This window comes from Sciurus vulgaris, assembly GCF_902686455.1.
Source record: "Sciurus vulgaris genome assembly, chromosome: 15".
Taxonomy (NCBI): Eukaryota; Metazoa; Chordata; class Mammalia; order Rodentia; family Sciuridae; genus Sciurus; species Sciurus vulgaris.
In genome coordinates this window covers 76,575,251-76,600,574 of record NC_136476.1, presented here as the reverse complement: position 1 = coordinate 76,600,574, position 25,324 = coordinate 76,575,251, and the positions used below count along the sequence as shown (strand labels likewise).

Sequence of the window (25,324 nt, the reverse complement as noted above, 5' to 3'; positions counted from 1 at the left end):
GCACTGAGAACAGACCAACGGACACATCAGTCACAAGTTTTAGTATGAAGGCTGACGCATGCCTGTGAGAAGTAGTAAAGTCATGTGGGCAGTTCAATTTATCCTGTTGAATATATTTCTGAAAGCCATCCTAAATCCTTTTTGGAAGAGGCAGGGGAGAGGTAGACTGATAGATCAGAGCTATAATCAATGAATAAACAAAGGGCAGTAGGGAATGGGGAGGAAGAAATTAATTCTCACTCAGAAATCCAAAACAGTCTCTTAGAGGATGTGGCAGTTTGGTTGGGATTGAGGAGCCAGGAGGAATCAGCAAGAGAGGGACAGGGCATGTCACATTCACTTTCTTCCTAAAGAGAAGTAAAAATAGAACCTCAATGCTTACTAAATATTGGTCTTGAAACCAGAACACTCACACAATCCATCTCATTTTGCCCCCTTACATACATAGACCTATCAAGACATACTCAGAGGCAATCCCGAATGCAAAAGCACAAAATCCACACAAAACATGTCAGCACCCTTGCACAATTAAGACACATATGAAAATAGACACTAGCTCCCACAGACTCACAGATACATGTAATATTCATACACACAGACTTACGAACATGTTTATGCTTTCATAACAAGCCATAAATCTCCTCCCTCTCCCACTACTCATGCAGGCAAATAAATGCACGCAAGTTCACACACAAATCTCATCCTGCCGGTCTGGTTGGAGGCCAGTGACTAATGGGAAACCATGCACAAAGGCAAGCATCATGTAGGGGGAGGCCGGGACTGGGTTAGCAACAAGGCTGGGATTAAACCCGTCAGATGACAAACCCGTCCTGCCTGGCTGCCCCTGGAAGCTGCTCAGCCGAGACAGCAGCAGCTGACCTAGCTCCGGATCCTGGGCCAATGATATGAGGCTGCGAGGCTGCGTGCCCATTTCCAGCTTCGTTCAGGGTTTGAAGTCATATAGGGTCAAGCTCTGCTATCAGCTCCACCCCAATCCCTGCAACAGGCAGGAGACTCTGGGGACACAGTAGGGCTGAGAACTCGGCCTTCTTTCTAACTTAGGCTTGTCCAGACACGGCACACTGAGCAATTAGCATTAATGAGGGTGTACAACAGTGGGCCAGGGGCTGATTTAAGCCCTTTAGGATCGTTATTCTCACAACTCTGAGAATGGAGTGGGATGCATCCAATCATTCCATTTAGTGGTGAGAAAACTGGGCTCAGGCCACAAAATCACTCGGCAAGAGAGACAAGAAGCTCGATCCTTCCAGGGGATTAGGGTAAAGTGCGTATGTGAGTCTGCCTCCCCTACGCAAGGCGCTTGTACCCTCTGCTTCAGCTCTGCGCCTGAACCACAGCAGGTGCCTTGTCACGGCGTGGAGCGTGGGTTCATTGAGGCTGTCAGCAAGGACCTCAGTTTCCCCATCTCTAAAATGGGAACGGCAGCGCAGACATGGCAGGGCTGAGGCCAGACTCTCCCGGGCAGCAAAGTGAATTCTGAGTTCTACATCCTCGCGGCTCTCTCGCCTATACTCCCGGCTGCAGCCCAGTCCCCGCCCGATCCCTGGTGCGGCGCCGGCGCCCCATTGTTAGGAGGGCGGGGACGCTCCGGAGAACGGCTTCCCCGCCCCGGGTCGCGCTCGCAGCCCAGTGGAGCAGACGACTTGGCCCGGCGTCTGCCGCACGGGGCGCGTCCTTTGTCTGCTCCGCGGCGCCGGGTGCCCGAGGCCCGCGCCCCGCTCTTCGGGCAGACAAAGCGGGGGCCGCGGCGAGCCCGGCCGGCTGGAGCGGGGATCGCACCACCCTCCTCCCGCCTTACGTACCGCCCCCTTCTCTCGACGTCCTCTGATTGGCCAGAGAGGTTACAAAGAGGCCGGGAAGCAGGTGGGTCACGTGGGGTGGCGTGGCCTCCCATTGGTTGCAGCCGGCTGCCAATCGAGGAGGGCGGGCTGTCCGCGCTCGGCCCGGTCGCTCTCTCCGCGCTGGGGCCCGCCCGCGGGGCCGGCCGCCTGTCAGAGGGAGGTGGCGATGGTGAGCCCGGTGGCGGTGGCGGCTGCGGCGGCTTCCTCGGTCGGAGTGCAGCGAGGAGAAGATGACTGACCAACCGACTGGCTGAATGAATGAATGGCGGAGCCAAGCGCGCCATGAGGAGCCTGCCGAGTCTGGGCGGCCTCGCCCTGTTGTGCTGCGCCGCCGCCGCCGCCGCCGCCGCCTCAGCATCCTCGGCGGGGAATGTCACCGGTGGCGGCGGGGCCAAGGGGCAGGTGGACGCGACGCTCGGCCCGGGGCAGCGGGGCGAACCTAGCTACCCCTTCCCTAAGGCGACCGCTCCCTGGACCCAGACCCCGAGGACCAGCCTCCCGCGGACTACGGTCCGCCGACCCCTGGCTGCGACCTCTTCAGCCCAATCCCCGGAGACCACCCCTCTTCTGGCGACGGCCGGACCCGCTCCGACCTCCTTTCAGGCGCCGCTCGGCCCCTCGCCGACCACCCCTCCGGAGGTGGAGCGCACTCCCTCCACCCCTCGGGCGCCAACCAGACCCGCGCCGACCACCCTTTTGACGACCCCTGGCCTGGCGCCGACCACCCCTGTAGCGACCACCGTTCTGGCACCAACCACTCCCGGGACCCCGACCCTCGTCCTCCCCAGCAGCAGCGACAGCAGCAGCGGCGGCGGCAGCAGCACCAGCAGCAGCAGCAGCGTCCCGCCCACCCCACCTGCCACCGAGGCCCCTTCTCCTCCCCCAGGTGAGTCCCGGCGAGCCACACCGCCAGGATCCTCCCCAGCGCTGCCCATCCCTCCCCAGCCCCCAGGCATCCAGGGTTGGCCGCGTTACTGGCATTGATCGGGTTTTGTCCTAAAGACTCCCCAGATTTCGGTTTCCAAGGGGAGGGCCAAGCTCCTGCTAGTCCCCTTACCCCCCAAATCTGGAAAGTCTTTTGTCCCCCCTGGGCTGTGCTCCCCCGGGAGGGGCCGGCTGCTGGGTGGAAGGCATCGCATCTCTTTCCAAACAGGGTTTGGCTGGCTTACCGGGTCACCCCGCCCGGGTTATTTGGGGAAGTTTGAAAGGCAACACAGTACCTCCATCAACCCATAGGCCAAAGCTGAGTGTAAGGATTCCTCCCAAAGCCCCGGTTTCCTTATTCGTATCGTTTTGTTTATGTAACTATCAGATACATGTGTGACAGGTGGAAGAATTATAAAGAGAATTTTGTTTACAAAACAGTAGCACGGACCACTTGAGGCCAAAAAATAAAAATAAAAAAAAAGGCATCGTAATCCACGTTTTTTATGCAAATAAGGAGATTCAGTAGGTCATTTGGGACAGGTGTATATCTAGGTTGAACAGTTTATAAATTAGGTTAAACCCTTCCTTGCACCATTTTTTTTTTTTTCTTTCTCAATTACAAGGTCAATATGTTTGGAGAAATACAGTTTAAAGAGGGATACCCATTTTTGTCCCCTTAAAGTAGAATGTTCAATTTTGCTGATGTTGCAAATACCAATTTTTGTGTGAGTTCACATGGAAAAAGATCTTCCTTCTGATTGAAGTCTTCAAGGAAAGTTAGAGATGGCCTCTGTTCTTTCCCCTTTCAAGTGGGCCCTGAACTAAATAAATAAAATCTGCTTTGTCAAGATGATGGGCAAGGATTTCTGAGTTCTTTACTTTGACTGAGGGTGGAGATTTGTCTAAAGCATTTGCCTAGCTTGATCACTGACCTAATTCTTAGGCTCAGTGGTTTACTGTGGTGTCAGGTATGAACTTTGGACTAGAAATTAATTTGTAGAGAATTTTCCCACATGGTTATGAGCCTTAATACAGTCTTGGATCTTGAGTTGGAACTTAGCAATGTCATAGGAGGAACTCAGATTATCAGATTATCTACTCCCAAAAGCCGTTTATAATCTCTACCAGCTTCAAGGAGTGTATTAACTGAGTTTATAACCTGTGATGTCTTTTGGCTTTTGTACAGAGAGATTGGCATATTATTGGAAGAGAAGAAGCACAGTGTTTGAAAATATGAACTATCCATTCTTAGGTTTGAATTCCACCTCTGCCCCTTATTGGGTGTGTAAACTGGTTAGGTCACTTAATCTCTCTGGCCTCAGTTTCTTCAACTGTGCAATGAAGATAATAATAATACCTTGTATGATTGCTGTGAAGATTAAATAAGTTAATACATTTATAGTGTTTAAAACAGTTTCTGATGCTAATAAGCACCTCTTGTATGTTGGCTATGCCTATAACCAGATTTCTTGCTCCCACCCCTCCCATGGATACAAAAGTACTTGAGAAAGCTAGTAGGGAATTGTGATAATATTTTATTTGCTTTAGTAAAACAAAATAGAAAAAGAATGAATTAAATTTTATGGAGTTTCAAGCACACAGTGGCATTTAAGTAGCAATTGCTTACTTTCGTTAGTTTCTGATAAATAAGTCTTTGTCCTTGGTGTTATTTTACTTTTATTATTTTTAAAACACAAAAACCCTTACAGTGAAAAATACAAACAGCCAGAAGTCTACAGAGGAAAGAGTGAAAGTTACTCCTTCATTACCTCCTAGTTCTAGTCGGTCCCTAGAGGTTTCTACTGCTAGCAGTTTGTTAGGTCTTTTTTCAAATGTTTTTCTGGGCATATATGAATGTACACACAGAATATTTTTAAATAGCTTTAAAAAATAAAAATGGAATAATTCTATATGTATTGTTTAGCAGTTAGCTGTATTTACTTAATTATGTATCATGAACAATTTTTTTCATGCCGGTACTAGGGTCTACTTTATGATTACAATGATTATTATTATCACTGTTATTATTTTCTATGCTGGGGAATGAACACAGAACCTTATGCATTATAATTTATTTAGCCAATCTATAGACACTAAGACTGCTTCTGGACTTTGCTTAAAAAACATGGAGGAGCATGAACTCCAGTCTGCTTCAAATAGTAAACATATCCCTTTGACAGAAGAAATTTCTATTTGAATTTGAGAGCACTGGTTTGGCTTGCAAAGTTGGATTCTGACATTGGGGAAGATTTTTTTTAATTTTGATGTTCCTATAAGAACTGAGGGCCATTTATATTATTTGATTGGATATATCTTATAGGTGCTTTTTGAATTAATAAAAATTTCTCTCATGGAGATTTTACTCCTCACTTAGGGCCCTTTTTGTTTACAGGGACCCTTATCTACAAACAGAAACTAATTGTCCTGCAAGTAGGCACTCTTCCCCAGGAACTTGATGGAACACTGGGCAGATGGGTTGGCTGGATAGGACATTTTAAGAAGAGTGAAGGGAGATACTGTGACACTAGAGAGTAATAATAACCAGCAGTAAGACACTGAGGTAATGGCAAATGTTTTTTTTTTTAAACTATGAACCTTTAGTGTTGGATAGAATCTTAGAAGTCATTATCTTCTAACATGGTCCTGTATATTAAGAAGTACTTGTATAGTTTTAACTGAAATATTTCTCCCTGTAGTTAACACTGACTGGTAGGATTCTGCCCTTGGGGCCATGTAGAACAAGTGTACTCTCAATGTGCCATGACACTTCTTCAAGGATTTGGGGATAGTGATTGTATTCCCTCTGAGTCTGGACTAAATAACTTCAACTCCTTCAACTGGTCTTCATGGTATTGTTTTCACATTCTTTCACTGTTATGGTCACCTTGATTGTGACTTTTTTGTCTTTCTGTGACTCTTCCCAAATGTGGAACAGAGATGAATACAATGCTGCAGATGTGCTCAACCAGCACATAGCAGAGAGGGCAGTTACCTTGTTCTTTCTGGATCTGATACTGATGATGATGTGTTTAGTTCCTAATCACAGTAGCTTTTTCGGTGCCACATTGTGTTGTTTACACACTGAATCCAGTGAGATAACAAAATATTTTCTTTTTAAAAATACGTGCTAGATGAGTCATGTCATTTTATAAAATATAATCTGAGACATTTGCTGAATTTATAAAGATCGATTATGTCAAGTTCAAGTCATTCTTTAGATCCTAAGTCTGTCAGTGTACTCCACCCAGTTTGTTCACATTACCTGCAGGGTGTTCCTATAGACAGATTCTAAAGACAAGTCAGGGCAGATTATTCTTACCTCATAGGGGAGAGTAAACTTATGGATGATAAAACAATTTGAAAGGGAAGGGATACAGTTTAGATTAGTTCTCAAGGGTCTTTTTCAACTCTGAAATTCTGTGATGATTTGATAGATATGATTCAAGGCAGCACAGTGATGTCCCCAAAGAACCCTAATTGTCAGCCAAGTTATGAGAGTAGACTTTGTTTAAATAAGCCCTAGAATTTAGAGTTTGAAAATCCCTAAATACCATGCATGTAAATGAAATTTTACGAATGTATTCTATTTGAAAGGAACATTCTGGAAATCTAGGGTCCTCCTAAGTATGCTGGGAAATTCTTTATCCTAACGTTCTCTACTAGTTGCTCAGGGTTTTATTACTTTGGCTGTTTAAGAAGATACCATTTGTTTTAAGGAAATAGAAACTGTTTAGGCTCCCAAGGTAATATAGGCTCACACTTACTTCTTTATCCAGAACCCTTTGGGGCTGAATATATTTGAGAATTTTCAGATTTTAGGAAAAATCTGAAAATACATCCCTGTGAAGCTGGGATAGTATGTGGTAATCAAACACATTAAGATATCTGCAGCGAGATGCACACTGAATGGTGTAAATAAAGACTGTAAGTAACCTTGCATCTGATTAGGTCAGGTTGTGATACCAAATTTTTGGTTTTGGAGCTTCTGATACTTAGCATCAGATTTGAGGGATGTGGACCACTGTAGTAACTGCAAACATACTATGTTCTTGGCACTGTTCTAAGTGTCTTAATGTTTTAATTCACTTAATCCTCAGAATAGTTAGGTACTGAATTAGATGCTATTATCATAATAATTTTCATTGTTTATGTTTTGGTGCTGGGAATGGAATCTAGAGGCTTGAACATACTAAGATGTACCCTACCACTGAGCTATCCCCTCAACCCCATCCTCATTTTATAGTTTTAAGGGGAACTGAGACCCAGGGAGACCAATGTTCTTTGACTTTCACTCCTTTGTGGACTATTCATTCATCTCCAGTTTTCTGTTTTATAATGTTTTATGATTGTGATATCAAATTGCTCTTATTCTGGTCTGTCATGGATAAATTTGCCTAAATTCTTTTTAGGGCTAGGCTCAGGACTTCTTAAATTTACTATGTCTTACTCCTGGCCCAAGTGGCTAGTTTCTATAGCAATTCCTTAGTTTCTGGGACAGCATACACTCCAGAACATTAGTTTCAAACATTTTGAATGATGTCTTTAGGAAGCCTCTTGGCTAGCTGAAAATTTACACATTGAAATAATCCGACTACGTCTTTTTATCTTGATATTACTAAAGACCCGTAAAATTTAAAGTGTGCATTACTTTTCATCTCAGCATTTCTAAACATGTATACATTAACTTCCAGACGTCCTGGCACCCTTATAAAAAGAATGGAAGAAAAGTATCACAGTGCCATTTTTACTGATGGATAAATTATGGGTAGAGAGAGTACTGCTCTAGGGCACTTAATAGATCAGAAGAGAATAGAAATGTAAGATCTCATTTAGCTGAAGGAAAACATTAGATGAAACTTTTAGTTATAAATAGCCTTAATCTATGCTTTTTGCCTTGATCTTGATTTTTGTTTTCTTTAGATATAATATAAAATTCTTTGTTGCTAATTTTGACATTATATTTCAGGCACCTCTTCTATGACCATTTAGTCTTTTTTTAAAAGTATTTTGGTTTATTTCTTTTTCACTAGAAACAACTATATACCTGTAGTGGTAACTTTAAAGGGAAATTTTTAAAAATCATGATGAAAAGGATAAAGATTATATCTAGATCCATTATATTTGAATCATTGTAAAGCCTTCCTCAAAATAATTATGCTTTTAGGTGTGTTTAAGTACAGGTGATTAATTTGTGTTAGAAGAATCCCTAATAATGCCATTGGTCCACAGATTATTATTGTCAAATATTTTTCTATTTATCTTCTTTAGGGAAAATAATACCCTTCCATTCTTTTTGCTTATTTTTTCAATGTAAACTCTTCTATATGTTCCTCTTATTCTTTTCTTGTCTCATTCTTAGCTCTATCAATTCTTTTCATGTTCTTTAAGGATCCAAATTACCCTCTCCAACAATTTGTCACTTTGTCCTCCTTCAGTGCCTCCTCAAAGCCTAATTCTTCCAAGAGGTCTTTCTAGATGAATGAAAAGTCCTTGAAGATGTCCTGGTGTCAGAGTGCACAGGGTGGAACACTTTACACTCAGAACAAAACTTGTCTTTCTCTGTGACTTTGACTTTTTTCCTATTGACTTGATTTTAGCTTACTTAATTTAGATTATTAAGGAAATGTCACTGTTTATACAATATTCAGGACATGGTGTTAATTATCTTTCTGAAAAAAAAAAAAAACAGAAAAAGATTTTCTTTTTGCTTTGGGGTCTTCTTTATTGCTCAACTGCCCCCCACACTCTTCTGAGGAGCAATGAAGGAAAGACTCATAACAAAAGTTTTCTGCCTCTAAAACAATTCAAGTATTTTGAGAAACTAGAGATTTTCTTTCTCCTTATGAGTAATATGAGCTGTTTTTGTTTGTAGGTGGATTTGGGATGCATACCAATGTAAAAGGTCTAATTTGGTTGAGAAATAAATGTTTGATCTTTTGAATGACAGAATTTTCCCTGTAGAAATATAATTAAAGTTAATAGTGAACAGAGTGCTTCTAATAATTAACAAGTGTGCAGTGTATTGTGGTTTACAAAGCGCTCTTAAAATCCTCAAGTCTTTGCCATCCACCTTTTATTGATTTGTGTGTATTTTATGAGAAAAAATGGCTTAATTTCTGTCTCCTGTTGATACTTTTATTGGTCAACATTAACCAAACCTTTACAGATTTTTGTTGGGTTTCACACTTAATGTCTTTATGTCTAACTTTTATCCTAGAAGTTTATTTTGCTGAATGTAAATCTTTGGTTAGTTTAGTTGCCCATATTTAAATATGGAAAAATGGTATTTGGAGTTGAGGATTGCTTATTTTGCATTCTCTTTCTTAGGCACTATATAGGGCTAAATCTTATAGAAATATCTCAGTAGTAATTGAAAGTAAATGGTGAGAGAGATGACAAGGTGAACTACAGAACTTTATTGGGAGGGCATCTAAATTTCATTTCTTCCGATTGAAATATTCTTTGCTTCTTTCCAATCTGATATTTAACACTTAAGCAGGGATGGTAATTTAATGTTAACTGAACATGTATTATTATATGCCTGACTACCTATCAGGATTTTTTTTTTACATATGTCATATCTTCTAGTTATTAAGTAACAAAATAGTTAAATATTATTGGCTTTATCTTATGGATGGTAGACACTGAGATTCAGAAAGTTTAAGTAGTTTGCCCAAGCCTGTCAGGCGTACATTATCCATGAGGACAGGGACTTCTGTTTGTTTGTTCACATTTTTATCTTCACAGTTTGGCCCAAGATAATTCTCTATAAATATTTAGTGATTGAATGAATGAAGACAGAATGGTTTGCAACTACATTAGGCATGCAGGAAAATAATGTAATCATGGCCTTTTAATTTAGAAATGAACTTTTCTTCCTTTTTCCCCCCTTAGTTGATGGTGATAGTATAAGAGCCTACTTAGGGCAAGTGGAGCTCTTTGAGATCTTGAATGTTATATTAATCACTCATTTGTTTTGTTACATAACTCTCTTCTATTTTTCTTAAAGAAGAATGTACAAATGAATATCTGATGACTTGAAGAAAGAGTAGCTAGGTTGAAAAAGCTGAACTTTTGTAAGATGTGGGTCTCTAGGTTTTTTTTTTTTTTTTTTTTTTTTTTTTTTTTTTACGGTGCTGGAGATGGAACCCAGGGCCTTGTGCTTGCAAGCAAGGCAAGCACTCTACCGACTGAGCTATCTCCCCAGCCCTAGGTTCTTACTAGTTCTTTTACTAGTCTTATGATCTTGGGTAGGCAATTTCATTTGTAAAATGAGAGACTAGATTTGTGGTTTTTAAACTGTTTAATTTTATGACTTAGGGTTCTTCAGATGCATTTGGGAGTCAGTGGGTACTAGAGGAGCCAAGTGGGTCTACTCTTGGACCCTTCCACTTCCAATCCCTTACCTCTCACTCCCATATCACACCCATGCTTTAATTAGCTTTATTCCCATTTCGTTTGTATATTAGATTTATTCTTCCTGTGAAGATTTTTGAAATAGGAATATTCTTAGTCTAAAATTTTATGACAAAGAAATTATAGGACTGGGGGATGTAGCTCAGTTGTAGAGCACTTGCACAAGGTCTTGGGTTTAATCTTAGCACCTCAAACAATCCAACCAAACAACCCCCCAAAACCTCACATTATGTTAACGTTAAGGAGCAGTATACATAGATGGAGAGAAATATATGGAAATAGTAATTGGTTAAAGCCAAGTAATGGGGCTGAGGTTGTAGTTCAGTGGTAGAGTTTTTGCCTGGCATGTGTGAGGCACTGTGTTTGATTCTCAGCACCACATATAAATAAGTAAAATAAAGGTCCATTGACACTAAAAAAAATTTTTAAAAAAAGCTAAGTAATGGAATTATCGGTAATTTTAATTCCCTTCTATGTAGTTTTTGAAGTTTTTAAAGTTTTTTCAATGAATATATCCAGTTTTAATTTTATTCATAAATAAATAAAATGAAAAAAAGAATAAAAAGTTGTAATAAGCTTGGCAAGGCCTTACTTATGTAAGATCAAGCCAGATGATATTCACAGAACCATTTAAATACAGTTTCTGTCATTAACTCAGCAAGTTTGATCTACATCAGAGAGTTGTGATTGTGAAGAAGGAGACTGCTAAAGACATTACCCAAGAAAGGAGACTCTGTTCCTGAGGTCTGACAATCTTAAACAGGGTAGCGATGATGTATATAAAATTTGGTACTGTTAGAAAAGGTTAACTGAGCTCTTCAGAGAATAAAAACAGAGAATTGGTTCTCTCTTCATTTTACTCTGAATAAGGAATTTAAAACATGCTCTTAATGGGGCATGGTGGCACACATCTGTAATCCTAGTTGCTGAGGCTGAGGCAGGAGTATCATAAGTTAAAGGCCAGCGTTGGCAATTTAGAGAGGTCTCCTCAACTTAGGGAGGCCCTGTCTCAAAATAAAAAAAATAAAAAGGGCTGGGGATGTGGCTCAGTGGTTAAGTGCCCCTGGGTTCAATCCCTGGTACTAAACAGCAACAGCAACAACAAAAACTCTTTTTAAAATTGGTTAAAGCAACCTATTCAAATAGATCTTATTTAAATTGTGCAAAATTTGAATTCATGGCATTTTAAGGTGTTTGATTATTTCTTTCCTTAGAGACAGAGACCCCCAAAATTTAGTTTCAGTCTATCCATATGTTTTGCAATTAGATCAGATGGGATTGCTTTTATGCTGGTAATGTAACAGCTGTTCTATATGGTGCCTTGCCAGGGAGAGATTTAAGCTCCCAGGGAAGGGAACATTTATTCATTTGTAAAAAGGAATGTATTCTGCCTAGTCATAGAAAAAATGATAAAAAGTAGGAATGTTTTCAATGAATGGTAATGTTAAATAATTTTTACTTAGTAAATGCTAGACATGTTAGATAAACTGATTTGGGAAACCAAATTCAGTCTTGCATGCTTCCTAGAAATTAGCATTTTTTCAGGGATCTTCTTGTATGTTTATTATTTATTTAAAAAAAAAATCTAGTGCTTTTACTTGATGTATGTGAGCCAAAAGAAGTAACTGTTAATCTCTAAGGAGAACACGATATTCCCTAGTTCCTTTTAATTTTGGAAATGGTCTTTAAAGGTGAAATTTCTTTAAAAATATCCTAGGAAATGTTAGATGTTGTCCACTCTGAAGGAAATTGGATGACCAGGTTTTCTTCACTCTCTGGTCAGTCATTTATATAAAAATGTAATTGTCATATAAGACGGGTTACTGGAAATAATGGGGGGAAAGAAGGCATGCTTAGTATTTCAATGTACATTCTGTTTCATTTGTGTATGAAGGCTTGGTTAGAGGAAGACATGGGGCTTTTTCTGCTGAAGATGTCTTATGTGATGTTATGTTAGTTATAATCCTACAGTTCTATGTGTACAGCATTAATAGTATAACCACACCATCCATTGATGTTGTGTGGGTTAATGAATAGTTATACAGTGTTCCAAACATACAAAGCAATTTAGCTGTTGGGTATTATTATACTGAATTGTTGGTGTATTGCCTGCAAACCTATCCTGTTCAACTGGTTTTAATTTTTAAGTTAGTTTGTTGCTTCAACTTGTCTACAAAGGCAGGGCTGAATGGTCCAGCTGTGGAATGGCAATCAGAATAACCAAATTCCAGTCTTTCTTTTCATTCATTTTGTGAGTTACTGAGCACATTTTTAAAAAATGGTCCTGTGACTTAGTTTCCCTGACTATAAAATGAAGCATTATATCCAGTCTCCTAAGGTTTTTTTTTAGAAGTAACACATAAATTACTTTGTTTTTTTTCCTCCAACACAAAGGCTTTATAGAATTCAAGCCGTTTTCTGGTATTCTTTCCAGATTACATGGTTTTTATTAATTTATAATGTAATATGAACAAAAAAGCTTTGATTAAAGGCAACAAAGAAATGCACACATGCATTTACATGTGGCTTCTTTCTATATATTTTTATACTGTTTTGTAGTTAACATGTTTTTATAATCAATTACGTACTGGTATTTTCTAAAGATTTGGGATCCTTTAATGTTATTTTTCTTCTCATATACCTTGAGAAATAAGTATAATGTTTATCTCATTAAATCACAACATAAATAAATTGTGCTTTGTAAATCTTTAATATCATTTGTTGGTCTTTTTAGAATGGATTCTACTTAATCATTTTTGTGATTAAAAAAGTGTTCATTTTATAAAATATAAAGAATAAAGGCAAAAATGAACCCAGAAGTAATGAAAAGTAATATTTTACTGTTAACTACAAAATATTTTTTAAATCGATATTTTATCTCTGCCACTGAAATACTGTTTGAATGTATTGCTTTGAAACTAATTTCACATAATTTCAAACATTTTAATGTTTTGAAATAGGATAGTTTTCAAATAAAATTAAAACTAATGCTGTTGGGCTATTACTATAATTTAAATTGTAAAATTTTGAGTGCTTACTATGTTCAAATTACCATGATACAAGGTGCCTCCTAATACAAATAAAAAAAAAAAAACTATCCTGTAAAGCTTTTTATTACAACCTCAGTTTAATATTTTTTTTTTACTGCATACATTGCTCCAATTCTCATGGCAATGAATGAGATCACTTATTTGTTATGAAAATAAAGGTATGAGTTGGATTTAGCAGTCTTTTGAAGCAAATGCATGACAGATCAACATAGGAAAAATCTATTGCATTTAAATTATTTGTCATGTCATCAGAAAGAACATAAATCTATTTTGGATAGTGTCTAAGAGTCCATATGATGCTTTATTTAAGACTTGGTACTCCTTGGCAGAACCAGACCAGTGACTTGTTTTTCTTATATCAGCTCCAGCACAAGCATGATTTCTTGTGGGTTCAGGTGGCCCCTGAAAGCCTAAAGCAGTGTGGAACCAAGCCACATATTTGGTGTTTTCAGTACTGTGGTGGGAGAAGTCAAGGTGCCCAGCTGCCTGGCTCACACATTGCCAAAATCCTAGGTACTATGCTGAAGAGAATGCCAAAGAATAGGCCCAAGAGTGGCTCTGTCCTTCAGAAACTGGTATCTCCCTTACACAATGAAGTCTATTCTCTCAGTTTTGAACTTTGAAATCAAACCAATAGTGAACTATAGTGTTATTGACAGGGATTAAATTAATTAATGAATGTAAGTCAATTTAGCAGTGCTTAGTAATCACATAAATTAATAGACTTTATTATTATTATTAATGCTGTTTTATTACTTATTCACAATGTTTGAAAAATAGCAGGGGAAACTTTGTCTATCAATTCTAGATTAACAAATTAACCATATTCTTTGACACAGTCTGTAGTCTGGTAACACACTGATAATTGGGAAGACTTGTACATTGCTGCAGATCAACCTTCTGTAATAGGTGGTTCTAAGTGCAGGGTAGGGCCAATATACTTGCGCCAATGCCTACCTCCTGTCCTTCCAGAGTGGACCAGGTCAAGTGAGAATTATCCTGTGCCACGTTGCTAGACACAAAACAGTAGTGGAACTGCTCAGAACTGGACTTCATACAAGCTATTTTCAAAAAGCAAATGCAATGCAAAGATTGGACTCCAGGGAATTCCTGAAATAGCCATTGTCCAGTTCTGGCAGTTGTACTCCTTTGGGATCTTTTGTAGGCATCAGACCCTCGCCACATATGGTCTAGTAAAGTGAAAATAAGATTGGGCCAATAGAAAGACATGCCTGTTCAATTCTGTATTGTTAGCACATTGACTTTTTTTTTTAAAAGCACATCAAATACAACCCATGTGTACAAGTGCAGGTCACATAATCTCCTTGGGCTTCAGTACTGTGCTCTGTATAATAATACCTACCTATTAGGGTTCTTGAGTGTTAGATCTAGCTCTGTCTGACTCAAAAGTCTATACACTTCTCTTCCTTGGAGTAAGCTGTGTTGTTGCCAAAGCAGATGGTAGTAGCAGAAAATGAAATAAAGCATAATGGTTACAGAACACATTTTGTGTTCTGTTTTGCCACCTTCTCTAGCTTTCTTCAGCAAGATCATATTTTTTTCTCTGTCAGCATTAGGTCCAAGTTGAATGCAGTGATCCAGGTTTGCTTTCAGTAGTTACCATAAAGATCAAAATTAGATCAAAGAATGTTTCTCAAAGGCAGATGTGTTGAGTCAGGGTGAAGAGAGATGATGGTGGAAAATGGATGAGAAAAGACATGTAGAAGAGCATAGTAAATCTAATGCAGAACCCAACAGCAACTATGAGGTTGTCTCTTCAGCACTAGAAGGGTTGTCGCTAACAGAGACAATATAATGCTTACTAGCATTTGGCAAGTGATATCATACATGTGAAATGGTAGCATTGATTGTTCTTGACTCAAACAATGAAACCTTTAATCTTAAACTTAATATGGACTCAAGATAAAAATGCTGATGCAAACAAAATGTTGTAAAAAATAGCAAATGACATTTGATTATATTAAAGTCATGGAAGAATATCAGATTTGCAAATGTGTTCCATACGTCTGCCAGTCACCTCAGCATGCATTCCCTTTTTCCATTTTATAAATTTCCCTCCTCCTGCAAAGGTTAGTTGTCTCTCAGATCAGACAGAGGAGCTGCTATTAGTTCAACTATAGATTTGGCTCCATCTGATCCAGTTGCAAAACATATATACAGATGATATGCAAAAATTTGGAAGTTTCATTTTTTAGAATTAAGTAACTTTAGTAGGCATTACATCAACACTCACCAATAATAATAATATTACATCCTGCAAGTATACCAATACCATAGTCAGGTCAAGCCATAGATGTTGAGAATACTTATGCAATATAAAACTTAATCACATCATCCTTCTAGTTAATAATTTAAGATAAATTTATATTTCATTCTCCTGTTAAACAGTTGTGATCCAAGCCAATAAAGTTTTAAGTTTCTTAATATGACTTAAAACTTGACCCATTTCTGATCTTATTTCCTATGCCCTTTTCCTTATGCTTTAATCTCTAGCAGAATCAAATTGCTTATATTTTCTTCCATAAACCATTATCATTAGTAGTAGTGAAGCAATCATCTGTGAAGGTCTTACTCTGTCAGATTCAAAGAGCTTTAAAGAAATTACTATGACCTCATTTAATTCTAAAAAGAAGTTATTAAGAAATATGCATTGTTATCCCCACTCTGTTAAGCCAGGGTTGAGGTTTTGAGAGTTTATATACACTAGGCAAGGTTTCACAGCTAGTAAAATGTAGAATTGTGATTCAAATTCAAATCTGTGTAGATTCAGAACCTCCTCTCTTAATTACTAAGTTAAACTATCCTTACTTTGCTTATGCTGTTCCATTTGCCTGGAATGCCTTTCTCTTCATTATCACTAGGGATCTTAATTGTAAGCAACAGAAATCAGTGCCTGGGCTGGGGATAGCTCAGTTGGTAGAGTGCCTGCCTCTCATGCACACAGCCCTGAGTTCAATCCCCAGCACCACCAAAAAAAGAAAAAGAAAAAAAAAAAAACCTCAGTGACTGTTGATTTAATCATAAAGTGAGTTTATTAAAAGGATATTGAAGAGTTCTCCAGAATCTTCAAGGGACCGAATCAGGCCATGGAGCTAAGGTAATACCTAATTGCATCCATTGAATTTGCAACTGACACCACTGAGCCTTAGGTTCTGTAATTTACAAATTGACACTACTAACCCTGGGTACTGGATGCAATAGCAGGTACTACTTCTAATTGTCATACTGCATCCATTTCCCCTTCAGCCACTAGAGAGAGGGCCTTATGCTTGTTCTTTGAATCATTAGTTTCTAATTGTGTAACAAGTAAGGGTGCATCTGATTTTTGGAGCCTCAGTCACTTGCCCATGCCCTGGGTTCTGGGGAAGCCAGAAAAATAAAATCTGAAATTATGAATCTCTGTAGTGGGGAATCAAGGCTAAATAGGAAGGGATTCTGAAATAGTAGAAAATTATAATATAATATTAGGCTGCCAAAAAGAATGACAGATGCCTACCACACCCCTTTTCTTGGCCACCTGACAAACTTATTTGTCCTTGAAAAACATTATCCCTGCAGCCTTATGGTATACATTCTAATATTATTAACATATTTTTAATTCTTGCTTTTTAAAAACCTCTAATTTTAGGTATTGTTTATGTAATTGACTCGTCTGTGTTCATATTTTCAAATAGCTTATAGTCTTAATGTCATTTGCACTCTTTTCACACCCATCTAAGATAGTGTTCAGCATGTGATAAATACTGGAGAAATGATTGAATTGCACTGAAGCATAAATCTTACTTTCTCTCCACCCCTAGAATGAAAGTTCCATAAAGACAGGGATATTTGTCATATTCTCTCTCTCTTTCTCTCTCTCTCTCTCTCTCTCTCTCTCTCTCTCTCTCTCTCTCTCTCTCTCTCTCTCACACACACACACACACACACACACACCCCACACACAGTGTGCTTAGCAGCTACATTAATTCTTAGTATGTGGTAGGTCCTCAGTGACTATATATTGAATAAGAGAATACTCCTAAATAGTAAATGATTTACCTCTGGAAATGATACTGTCAGACCTTTGAATGAGAATGACAATTTTGAAGTACAATATCATAATTTTCACCTAGACTATAGACAATAAGAGGATGGAACCTGCCATATTCATCTTTGGCTAACTCTTCTTTCTATCCAGAAGCATAACCAGAAAAGTGCAATTTAGAATTCTTTCCCAGACCTACTACCATAGTCAATAGCAACAAAAATGTCCTGAAGTACCATACCTGTTTGACATGAAACCTTTTTTGTTCTCTTTTTTTAAAACCGGTTTTGTCCTGAGATTGGATCTCTTCTGGGAAGAAAAGGCTGTTAGGCAAACTGTCTTGTATGCATGTTTTGAAAAGTGTAAATAACCCAGGACAGTAGCATATCTCTTTGAAGTAATGGAGGCCCATAGTGGTGACATGATTTGTATAAGGGTAGTAGACTAGTAGAAATATACTGTAGAGCCGAGTTTTATAACTTCAGAGGTTAGCATTTTGGCACGAACAAAAGCAGAATTAAATCAAACTGAAAGAGAGCTTTCGTTAAAGCCAACCTTAAGAATTATTGTCATTAATGATAGCTGTCATTTCTGGAGCAAAACTATCTAGATTTGAATTCTTTTCTTTACCACTTACTGTGAGACCTTGGGTCATGTCTTAGTGTCCTCATTTGTAAAATGGGTATATTTAGGATGACTACTTCACAGGGTTATTTTAAGGATTAAATAATAGTATGTGTAAAAGTACTCAGAATTCTTGGCATAAATTGGCTTTCTAAATGTTAGCTTTTCTTTTTATATTTTGAGTTACTATTTACCTTTACTACCCCATTCTTTTAATTCTTTACTACATCTAATTCTTTGAATTCTGATGATAGTATTACTCCATCTTACCAGTAGGGAACCTAAGTCTAAGAGGAGGTTAACTTGTTTGCCTAATAAGTCACATAGCTGGGAAGTGTCAGTTGGCTGGGATTCAAGCTTAAATCTTATTTTTGAGGTACTTTCTAGCATGCTAGAAACAAATTGAATTTAAAGTTATTTTATCCTTCTAGCTGCTTTTGTTGATTTTAAATGCCTCTTTTCCTCCTTTGCTACCATTGCTTCTCTTTTGTTTTTCTTTAGACCTGTTTTCAACCTTCTCCAGTTTCCTCTTGATTCTTTGAACTTCTAATAGAAAGTGTGCACTTTACTTGAAAGAACAAAGCACATCCTCACATGCTACTTTGTCCATTTTAATTTTGCTTTCATTTTTATTTGTTGTTACCTGGTCTGTACAGTGGATTGGTTTCCAGAGGAGAAGACTTGAATATCTGTTATGAGTCAGATGAGTTATACAAATATATAAGTTACACAAATAGTATGCATTCAAACACCAAGGGTCATTTTAGTGGGTGTGAAAGATGAAACACAAGTTGGTCATGAATAGAGACAAGAGCAAATAATGGTATTGAGATGCTGTTGTCTCTCTTTAGTGTCAATTTTTGTGTATTAATCATTTTTAACTTGTATGTAATACTTTTGAAAAATTCCTAATATATTCGAGACTTTTATTAATATCCAAAAAAAGTCAAGGTTGTTGTTTTAGAGACTTATTTTTCTTAGGGTACGATCTTAATAGCAGCAGCCCTTTTAAGAGTTTATTAGAAAGTTAGCATTTCTCTTTGCTACATGTCTTTTAGTTACTAATCTTCTGTAATAGAGTATTCACTTAGAAATGCACACACTTAAAATCAGTGATTAAATTTCTTCAAGGACCAAAGCCACAAACGTTAGGCTGCTATTACTTTCTATTCCCTGTTGCTTAACCAATCTGCAATAGTATCTTCCTCTTTCCTTTCTTCTTCCTTTTTTTCTTAACCAGACAAAATTTCAGATCCTCTTCTCTCCTGATTTATTTACTCTTCCTCATGCTCAAATTGGTTTTCAGTTATGCTTCAATAAGATGGCTTTGCATTCTTTTTAGTTTAATTTTTTATTTTATGTTTTTATGGTGCAGGGAATCAAATGTGGTGCCTTGTGCATGCTAGGCAAGTGCTGTACCATTGAGCTATGCCCCCCTCTGCATTCATTTTCATTTACATAGTTACAAAAGGCTTTGCTTTTGTTAATAAGTTTGCTTTCCCAGTGTTATTACAAACAAAATAAGGTGGTCTTTGTTAATCAACCACTGTACACTAGTGTCACCTAGATAGATGCTGGAGAGACAAATAAGATAGGATTTCTGTGCTTGAGAACACAGTGGAAGGTACAAAAAAATTAGACTACAGAATTCTAAGGTCTATCATAGTGGTATGTACATGTTGCTAAATGAGCAAAGAAGGAACTCCTCACGCAGACATTAAGGCTAGGCTTTCTGAAGGAAGTTTTCTCTGATCTGAGTTTTGAGCACAAATAGGAATTATCCAGGTGGTGATGGAGGAGGACACTGTAGGGAAAGGGAACAGAATGTGAGAAAGTGCAGAAGGTAGAAGAGCACATGTATGGCCCATTTAAAGAGCTGAAGTCCTGAGTAGCTTGATAAGAAAGGAGAGGAAATGTAACCATAGAACTGGGAATTCTGAGATTTGAGGCTGGAGTGGTTGGCAATGTCAAATCACAAAGTGCTTTCCATGTCATACGCAGAAATTTATTCCAAAAGCCATGAAGAAGTACAATACAAGCCAGGAAGTGACATGGTAAGGTTTGTGTTTTGCAAAGATAAGTCTGGAAACTGTGGTGTACTGTGGAAGTATAAATGATCCCCAGCAAAGATAATTAGAGACCACTGACTGTCTCTTTAAATCTTTTCTAGCATTAATTTGGATTAAAGGGTTTACATGGTAAGATGGCATAATAATAGAGGGGGACATGAATTAGTTTTCTATCCTCTCTTATTAAGTAAACATTTGAAACCTATTTTGCTTGTTTAACACACAGTCTTAGAAGATTAAAATTAGAGACTTGACAAAACTTGCAATTGATGCTGGACCTCTTAATGGGTCTGGTGTGTGTTGGACAGATGCAAGCACCTGTGTAGCAGGCACTGTGCTAGGAGCTGAGCAGAGAGTGGTGGATGACCTAAGCATTCTGTCTGGTGAAGGGAGATACTCATGTACAAATACAAGTGGTCTAGGATACTACATATTAGATTCTCTTACATTTTCACTTCCCAGTCACTTACCCCCATCTATGGATGCAGAAATTGAGGATGAAAGTTATTTAACTTAGTCAATGTCCTGCAGTTATGAATGGTACATAACTACAATTTAATATTCAATCAACTTACCTAATTTTAATTTTCACTACTCTCCTTCACCAGTATACTACACTGCTGCCCATGACAAGGCAGTACATATATACTTTTGCACCTGAAGTAGTTTTACTTTCTTAATTCTTTCCAACACGGCTCCAAACAATTTTGTGGTTAAAGGTGCAGGCTCTGAAGTCACACTGATAGGATTCCAATGCCAGCTTTATCATTACCTCTCTGTCAACCCAGTTCACAGAGCACTGACTACTGTTACGAGACAATGTTGTCAAGGTACTTAAAAGAGTGAGAGCACAGGAAGAGAATTCAATAAATGCTAGTTGTTAAAATCATCCCTGAAATAGCAGTTCATCTACTTTCAAACATGGAGGGAATTTTGGTAAAATGCACTTAATCTATTCTACCTTATTCAAATTAATGGTGAGGAGCTCTTGTCATCTGTGCATATTTAAAATCTGACTTCTTGTTCAGGGGTTCAGTGCTTGCTACAAAAACCTAAGAACATATGCATTTGAGAGTAGCATAAAGACCCGTAGAACTTTTTATTTTTATTTGACTATGCAGTGGTTGAACCCAGGGACTTGTACTTGTTAAGAAAGCACTCTACCTGAGCTACATCCTAGCACTTTTTAAAAATTTTCTTTTGAGACACCGTATGGCTAAGTTGCTGAGGCTGGTCTCAAACTTGTGATCTTCCTATCTTAGCCTTCAGAGTAGTTGGAATTACAGTGGTGTGCCAATATGCCATTTAAAAAACTTTTTTATTATGGAAAATTTTGAGCATACATAAATATTAATATAACAGAGTAATTACCTTTCTTCTATCTGTTGTCCAACTGGACCTCTCATGGCCAGTCCTACCTTACCCATACTCATATTTACTTTGTTAAAGCTAAATCTAGAGGCTTTATTGATTATGTTTTGGAAGAAGTAGTGAAAAATGGTGGGTTTTGATTGTTATTGTTTCTGGCATTGCTGAATTCCCAGGGTGGCTCAGATGAGGATAAAAACTGGCAGGATGAAAACTGAGGATGAATTGTTTGTATAGGATAGGGCACAGTTTTTAAATTTTTTTTTTTTAGTTGTCACTGGGCCTTTATTTTATTTATATACAGTGCTGAGAATTGAACCCAGTGCCTCACGCATGCTAGGCAAGCACTCTACCACTGAGCTACAACCCCAGTCCTATTATCTAGTTTTTACATGTGAAAAAAACTGTTACTCAAAGAAATGATTTGTCAGTGGTCATATGAGCTACAAACCACTTGTGAAGAAACATGTCATTTGAACCATGCTCATTCCATAAATATTTATGAATGCCAGAAACTTAACTATTTACATTTCTTTTTAAAATATCTATGACCACATTATTTTTATAATAAAAGCATTCTTTGCCAGGTACAGTGGTGCATGCCTGTAATCCCAGAGGCTTGGGAGGCTGAGGCAGGAGAATTGAGAGTTCAAAGCCAGCCTCAGCAAGAGCAAGGTGCTAAGCAACTCAGTGAGACCTTGTCTCTAAATAAATACAAAATAGGGCTGGGCATGTGGCTTAGTGGTCAAGTGCCCCCTGAGTTCAATCCCTGGTACCCCCCGCAAAAAAAAAACCAAAAAACAACAAAACCAAAAAATACCAAAAAGCATTCTTTGATTACCCAATTCCTTCTATCTTTTGTTATATTAGAATTGAAGTATCTTCTTCTTCTTCCTCCACTACCCTAATTTTTAGCTAGTAGAGTGACTTTAGGGCTAACACAGAGGAAATTTTGGTCTCCAGCAGAGGGTCAGCTGCAACTCTGAAAGCAACTCAGGCAAATGGTCTATTGATGGGGGAACTTTTCATTATAAAAAGTTCTTTTCAGATTCCAGGATATTGGTTGCTTGGTCACTGAAGAGTCTGTACTACCATTCGCTAGCACCCTGGGTGTCTGAACAGACCTGGTTAGGAATGTACTGTTCATTTTGAATGAAAAAAAAGGATAGAGAAGCTGCCTCAAACATTGCATCACCCAAGCCAAACATCTGATATTTGGTTGGTATAAAACATTTTTCTTTCAAAGTATATCCTAAAATACAAATAATTTTCATTTTGAGTGATTTAATCTTTGATTGTAGCCACACATATTTTAATAGACATATATACAGTGACTTTTAAAGGAACTGATGAAAGCTTATTGCTTTCCTGGTTTCTGCTGGTGAGTAAAATTGTTCTAATGTATCAGGTCTGAAGTCACCAACAAAGTACCCCACCCAATATGTCTACCATCTTTATTCCCTTTCTTTAATTTTCAAACTCTTGGACCTCATAATTTCCCCAAACTTTTGTATACTGTTCACTCAACAATTAGCAGAAATGATAGTGCTGATGAAGTATGACTTTGATATTAGTCCACTTATGTATCTGGAATGTTCCTTCCCCCGCCAGGCTTTCCAACTGAGGGAGCCCAGCGTGAACTCCTACTTTGGAAAATATCTGAGTGGGCAGACCCGTTTGCCACATTACCCTCATTGTCTGTCTTTGTTTATTCAGCTGAAAAGCAGTACTTGCCTCTTACACAGCCAGGCATGAATCTCAAGGTCTTAGAAGCTGTTAAAATGGGTAGAAAAATTGTTTTGGAAAGAGAAAAAATGAAAAGTGCTATCAGATATTCACACAATGCAAGGAAAGGTGCTTTCTTAAGGAAGGGCATAATGACTCTCGGTGATTATGCATAACTCTGGTAACATTTTTATGGATCTGTTTTATTAAGGTCTTTGATTTTATGCAATTTCCTACCTTCTGGGTAAGAAACACTGATAATTTACTGGCACTTTTTTTTTTTCTTTTTTAACTACAGTGTAGGAAAAAAACTGTGTTTTTAGGATATGAGCATACCATCCTGTGCAGGTAGTGATGAATTTCCTGTGGCCATAAAAGCATGCACATATTCTTAGCATTTATTTCTATGGCTGTCTTTACCTCTCAACTGGATTATTTTAGCAGTGTACTAAAATGTTTCTTTGCCTTCATTCTTTCCCAGTCTGCTTTCATACTGCCCCCAGAATTATGTTTCTAAAATGTAGAACTGATCATATCATTCTCTCTTGCGTAAGATTCTTCCATGGCTACTCATTTGCTCTTAGGAAAAATCTCATGTGTCACCACAACTCTAGCCTCCTACTATACCTCAGTCACAATGAACTCTTCCCAGTTCTCTAGGGTACTGTGCTCTGTCTTGTCTCCATATCATCACACATGCTGTTCCCTTGCCTTTGGGATATTTTCCCCCTCTACTTTTAGCTTTGTTATGCCTCTTCATTCTTTATGTCCCAAGTTATATTTTTCTTCTTCTGGAAAATCTAGATTACATATTTCTTCATGAACAAACACGTGTCCTATGTTTTTTCTGTAACACCGTGTGCGTTCTTTGTTTAGTATCACACGATATTGCTGCTTTTTTTTTCTTTCTATGAGACTGTAAGTTGTATGAAGGCATGGGCCACATCTATCTTTCTTATTATTGCATCTCTAACACCTAGATATTATAGTCTCTATTTCTAGCACAATACAGATTTGTCAAATGACTGAATTAATAGTTATGTGCTTTGCCAAGACTCATTTCTTTTGCAGCCTCCTTGAAGAATTAAGATGCTCTGTTTTCGTGTTCTTGATCTTTTTCTCCCTATCTTCACATTCACTCATTTAATTATTGTTCAACAGAATGTTAAACCTTCATACCTTCCCCAGGAGCACGTGTAAAGAACTTGTAAGAGGAAAACTCCTGAATATACTTCTACATGCCTCCTTTGTACATCCTATGTAAAATTGTACTCCCACAACAGACATATAGTCCTATCCACCAGCTTGTCTCCCTTTCCTGTTTGCTTTCCTACCTTAGTATTTAATTATCTTCTAACATATTAGATGGGCCATACTAGAGCTGAAAGGGAAGAGGGTCTGTGCCAGGTCCCACACTGCATTGTTCATTTAATCCCCACATTTTGTACAGGTCAGAAAACTGAGGCTCACAGTTAAGTGTTAGAAGCATTGTTTGGATTCTAGTCTGCCTGGCTTCAAAGTTTATTTGGGAAATTAGTGCACTACTTGTAACTTACAATTATCTATAAAAAGAAAGTAGTGGTAGAGCAGATAATCAGATCCTTAAGTTCCAGCACTTAAAATTTCCTAGCTTGCTTCTTTGGTAAGTTAATAAATACGTACACACACACATACTGCATAATGATAGTTCCCCCTCCTTAAAACTATGATTTAAAAAATACAAATATTTACCATTTTTAAATGCACAATTCAGTAATGTAAAACAGATCTCTAGAACTTTTCTATCATGCAAATTTGAAACTGTACATCCATGAAACAGCCCCTTTTCCTCCTCCTCTAAACTCTTGGTAACCACCATTCTAATTTCTGTTTCTATGAATCTGACTATTATTGATAACTCATGTAAGTAGAATCATACAATATCTGTCTTTTTGCACTGAACATAATGACTTCAATTTTCATGGATGTTGCAGCATGTGAGAAGATTTCCTTCCTTCCTATTTTTACCTGGCATTGGGAATTGCACCTAGGGCACTCTACCACTGAGCTACATCCCCAACCCTTTTTATATTTTATTTTGAGACAGGGTCTCTCTAAGGTGCTGGGACTGTCCTCCAACTTGAGATCCTCTTCCTGCAGCCTCTAGAGTAGCTAGGATTACAGGTGTGTGCCATTGCACCTGACCGAGTTTCTTCTTTTCTAAGGCTGGATAAATATTTGTCACAAGTGTGCATGCCC

The 25,324-nt window shown here is 38.3% G+C and overlaps 1 protein-coding gene across 1 annotated transcript in view; it reads left to right on the top strand.

The window, feature by feature from the left end:
* Window positions 1–1,950: 1,950 nt before the first annotated feature.
* MEGF9 (multiple EGF like domains 9) overlaps window positions 1,951–25,324 on the top strand; it is an 89,488-nt gene continuing 66,114 nt past the window's right edge. The window contains exon 1 of the mRNA XM_079112475.1: window positions 1,951–2,748. Coding sequence (XP_078968601.1) covers window positions 2,121–2,748 — 628 coding nt within the window. The 5' untranslated portion in view covers window positions 1,951–2,120. The remainder of the gene's footprint in view (window positions 2,749–25,324) is intronic.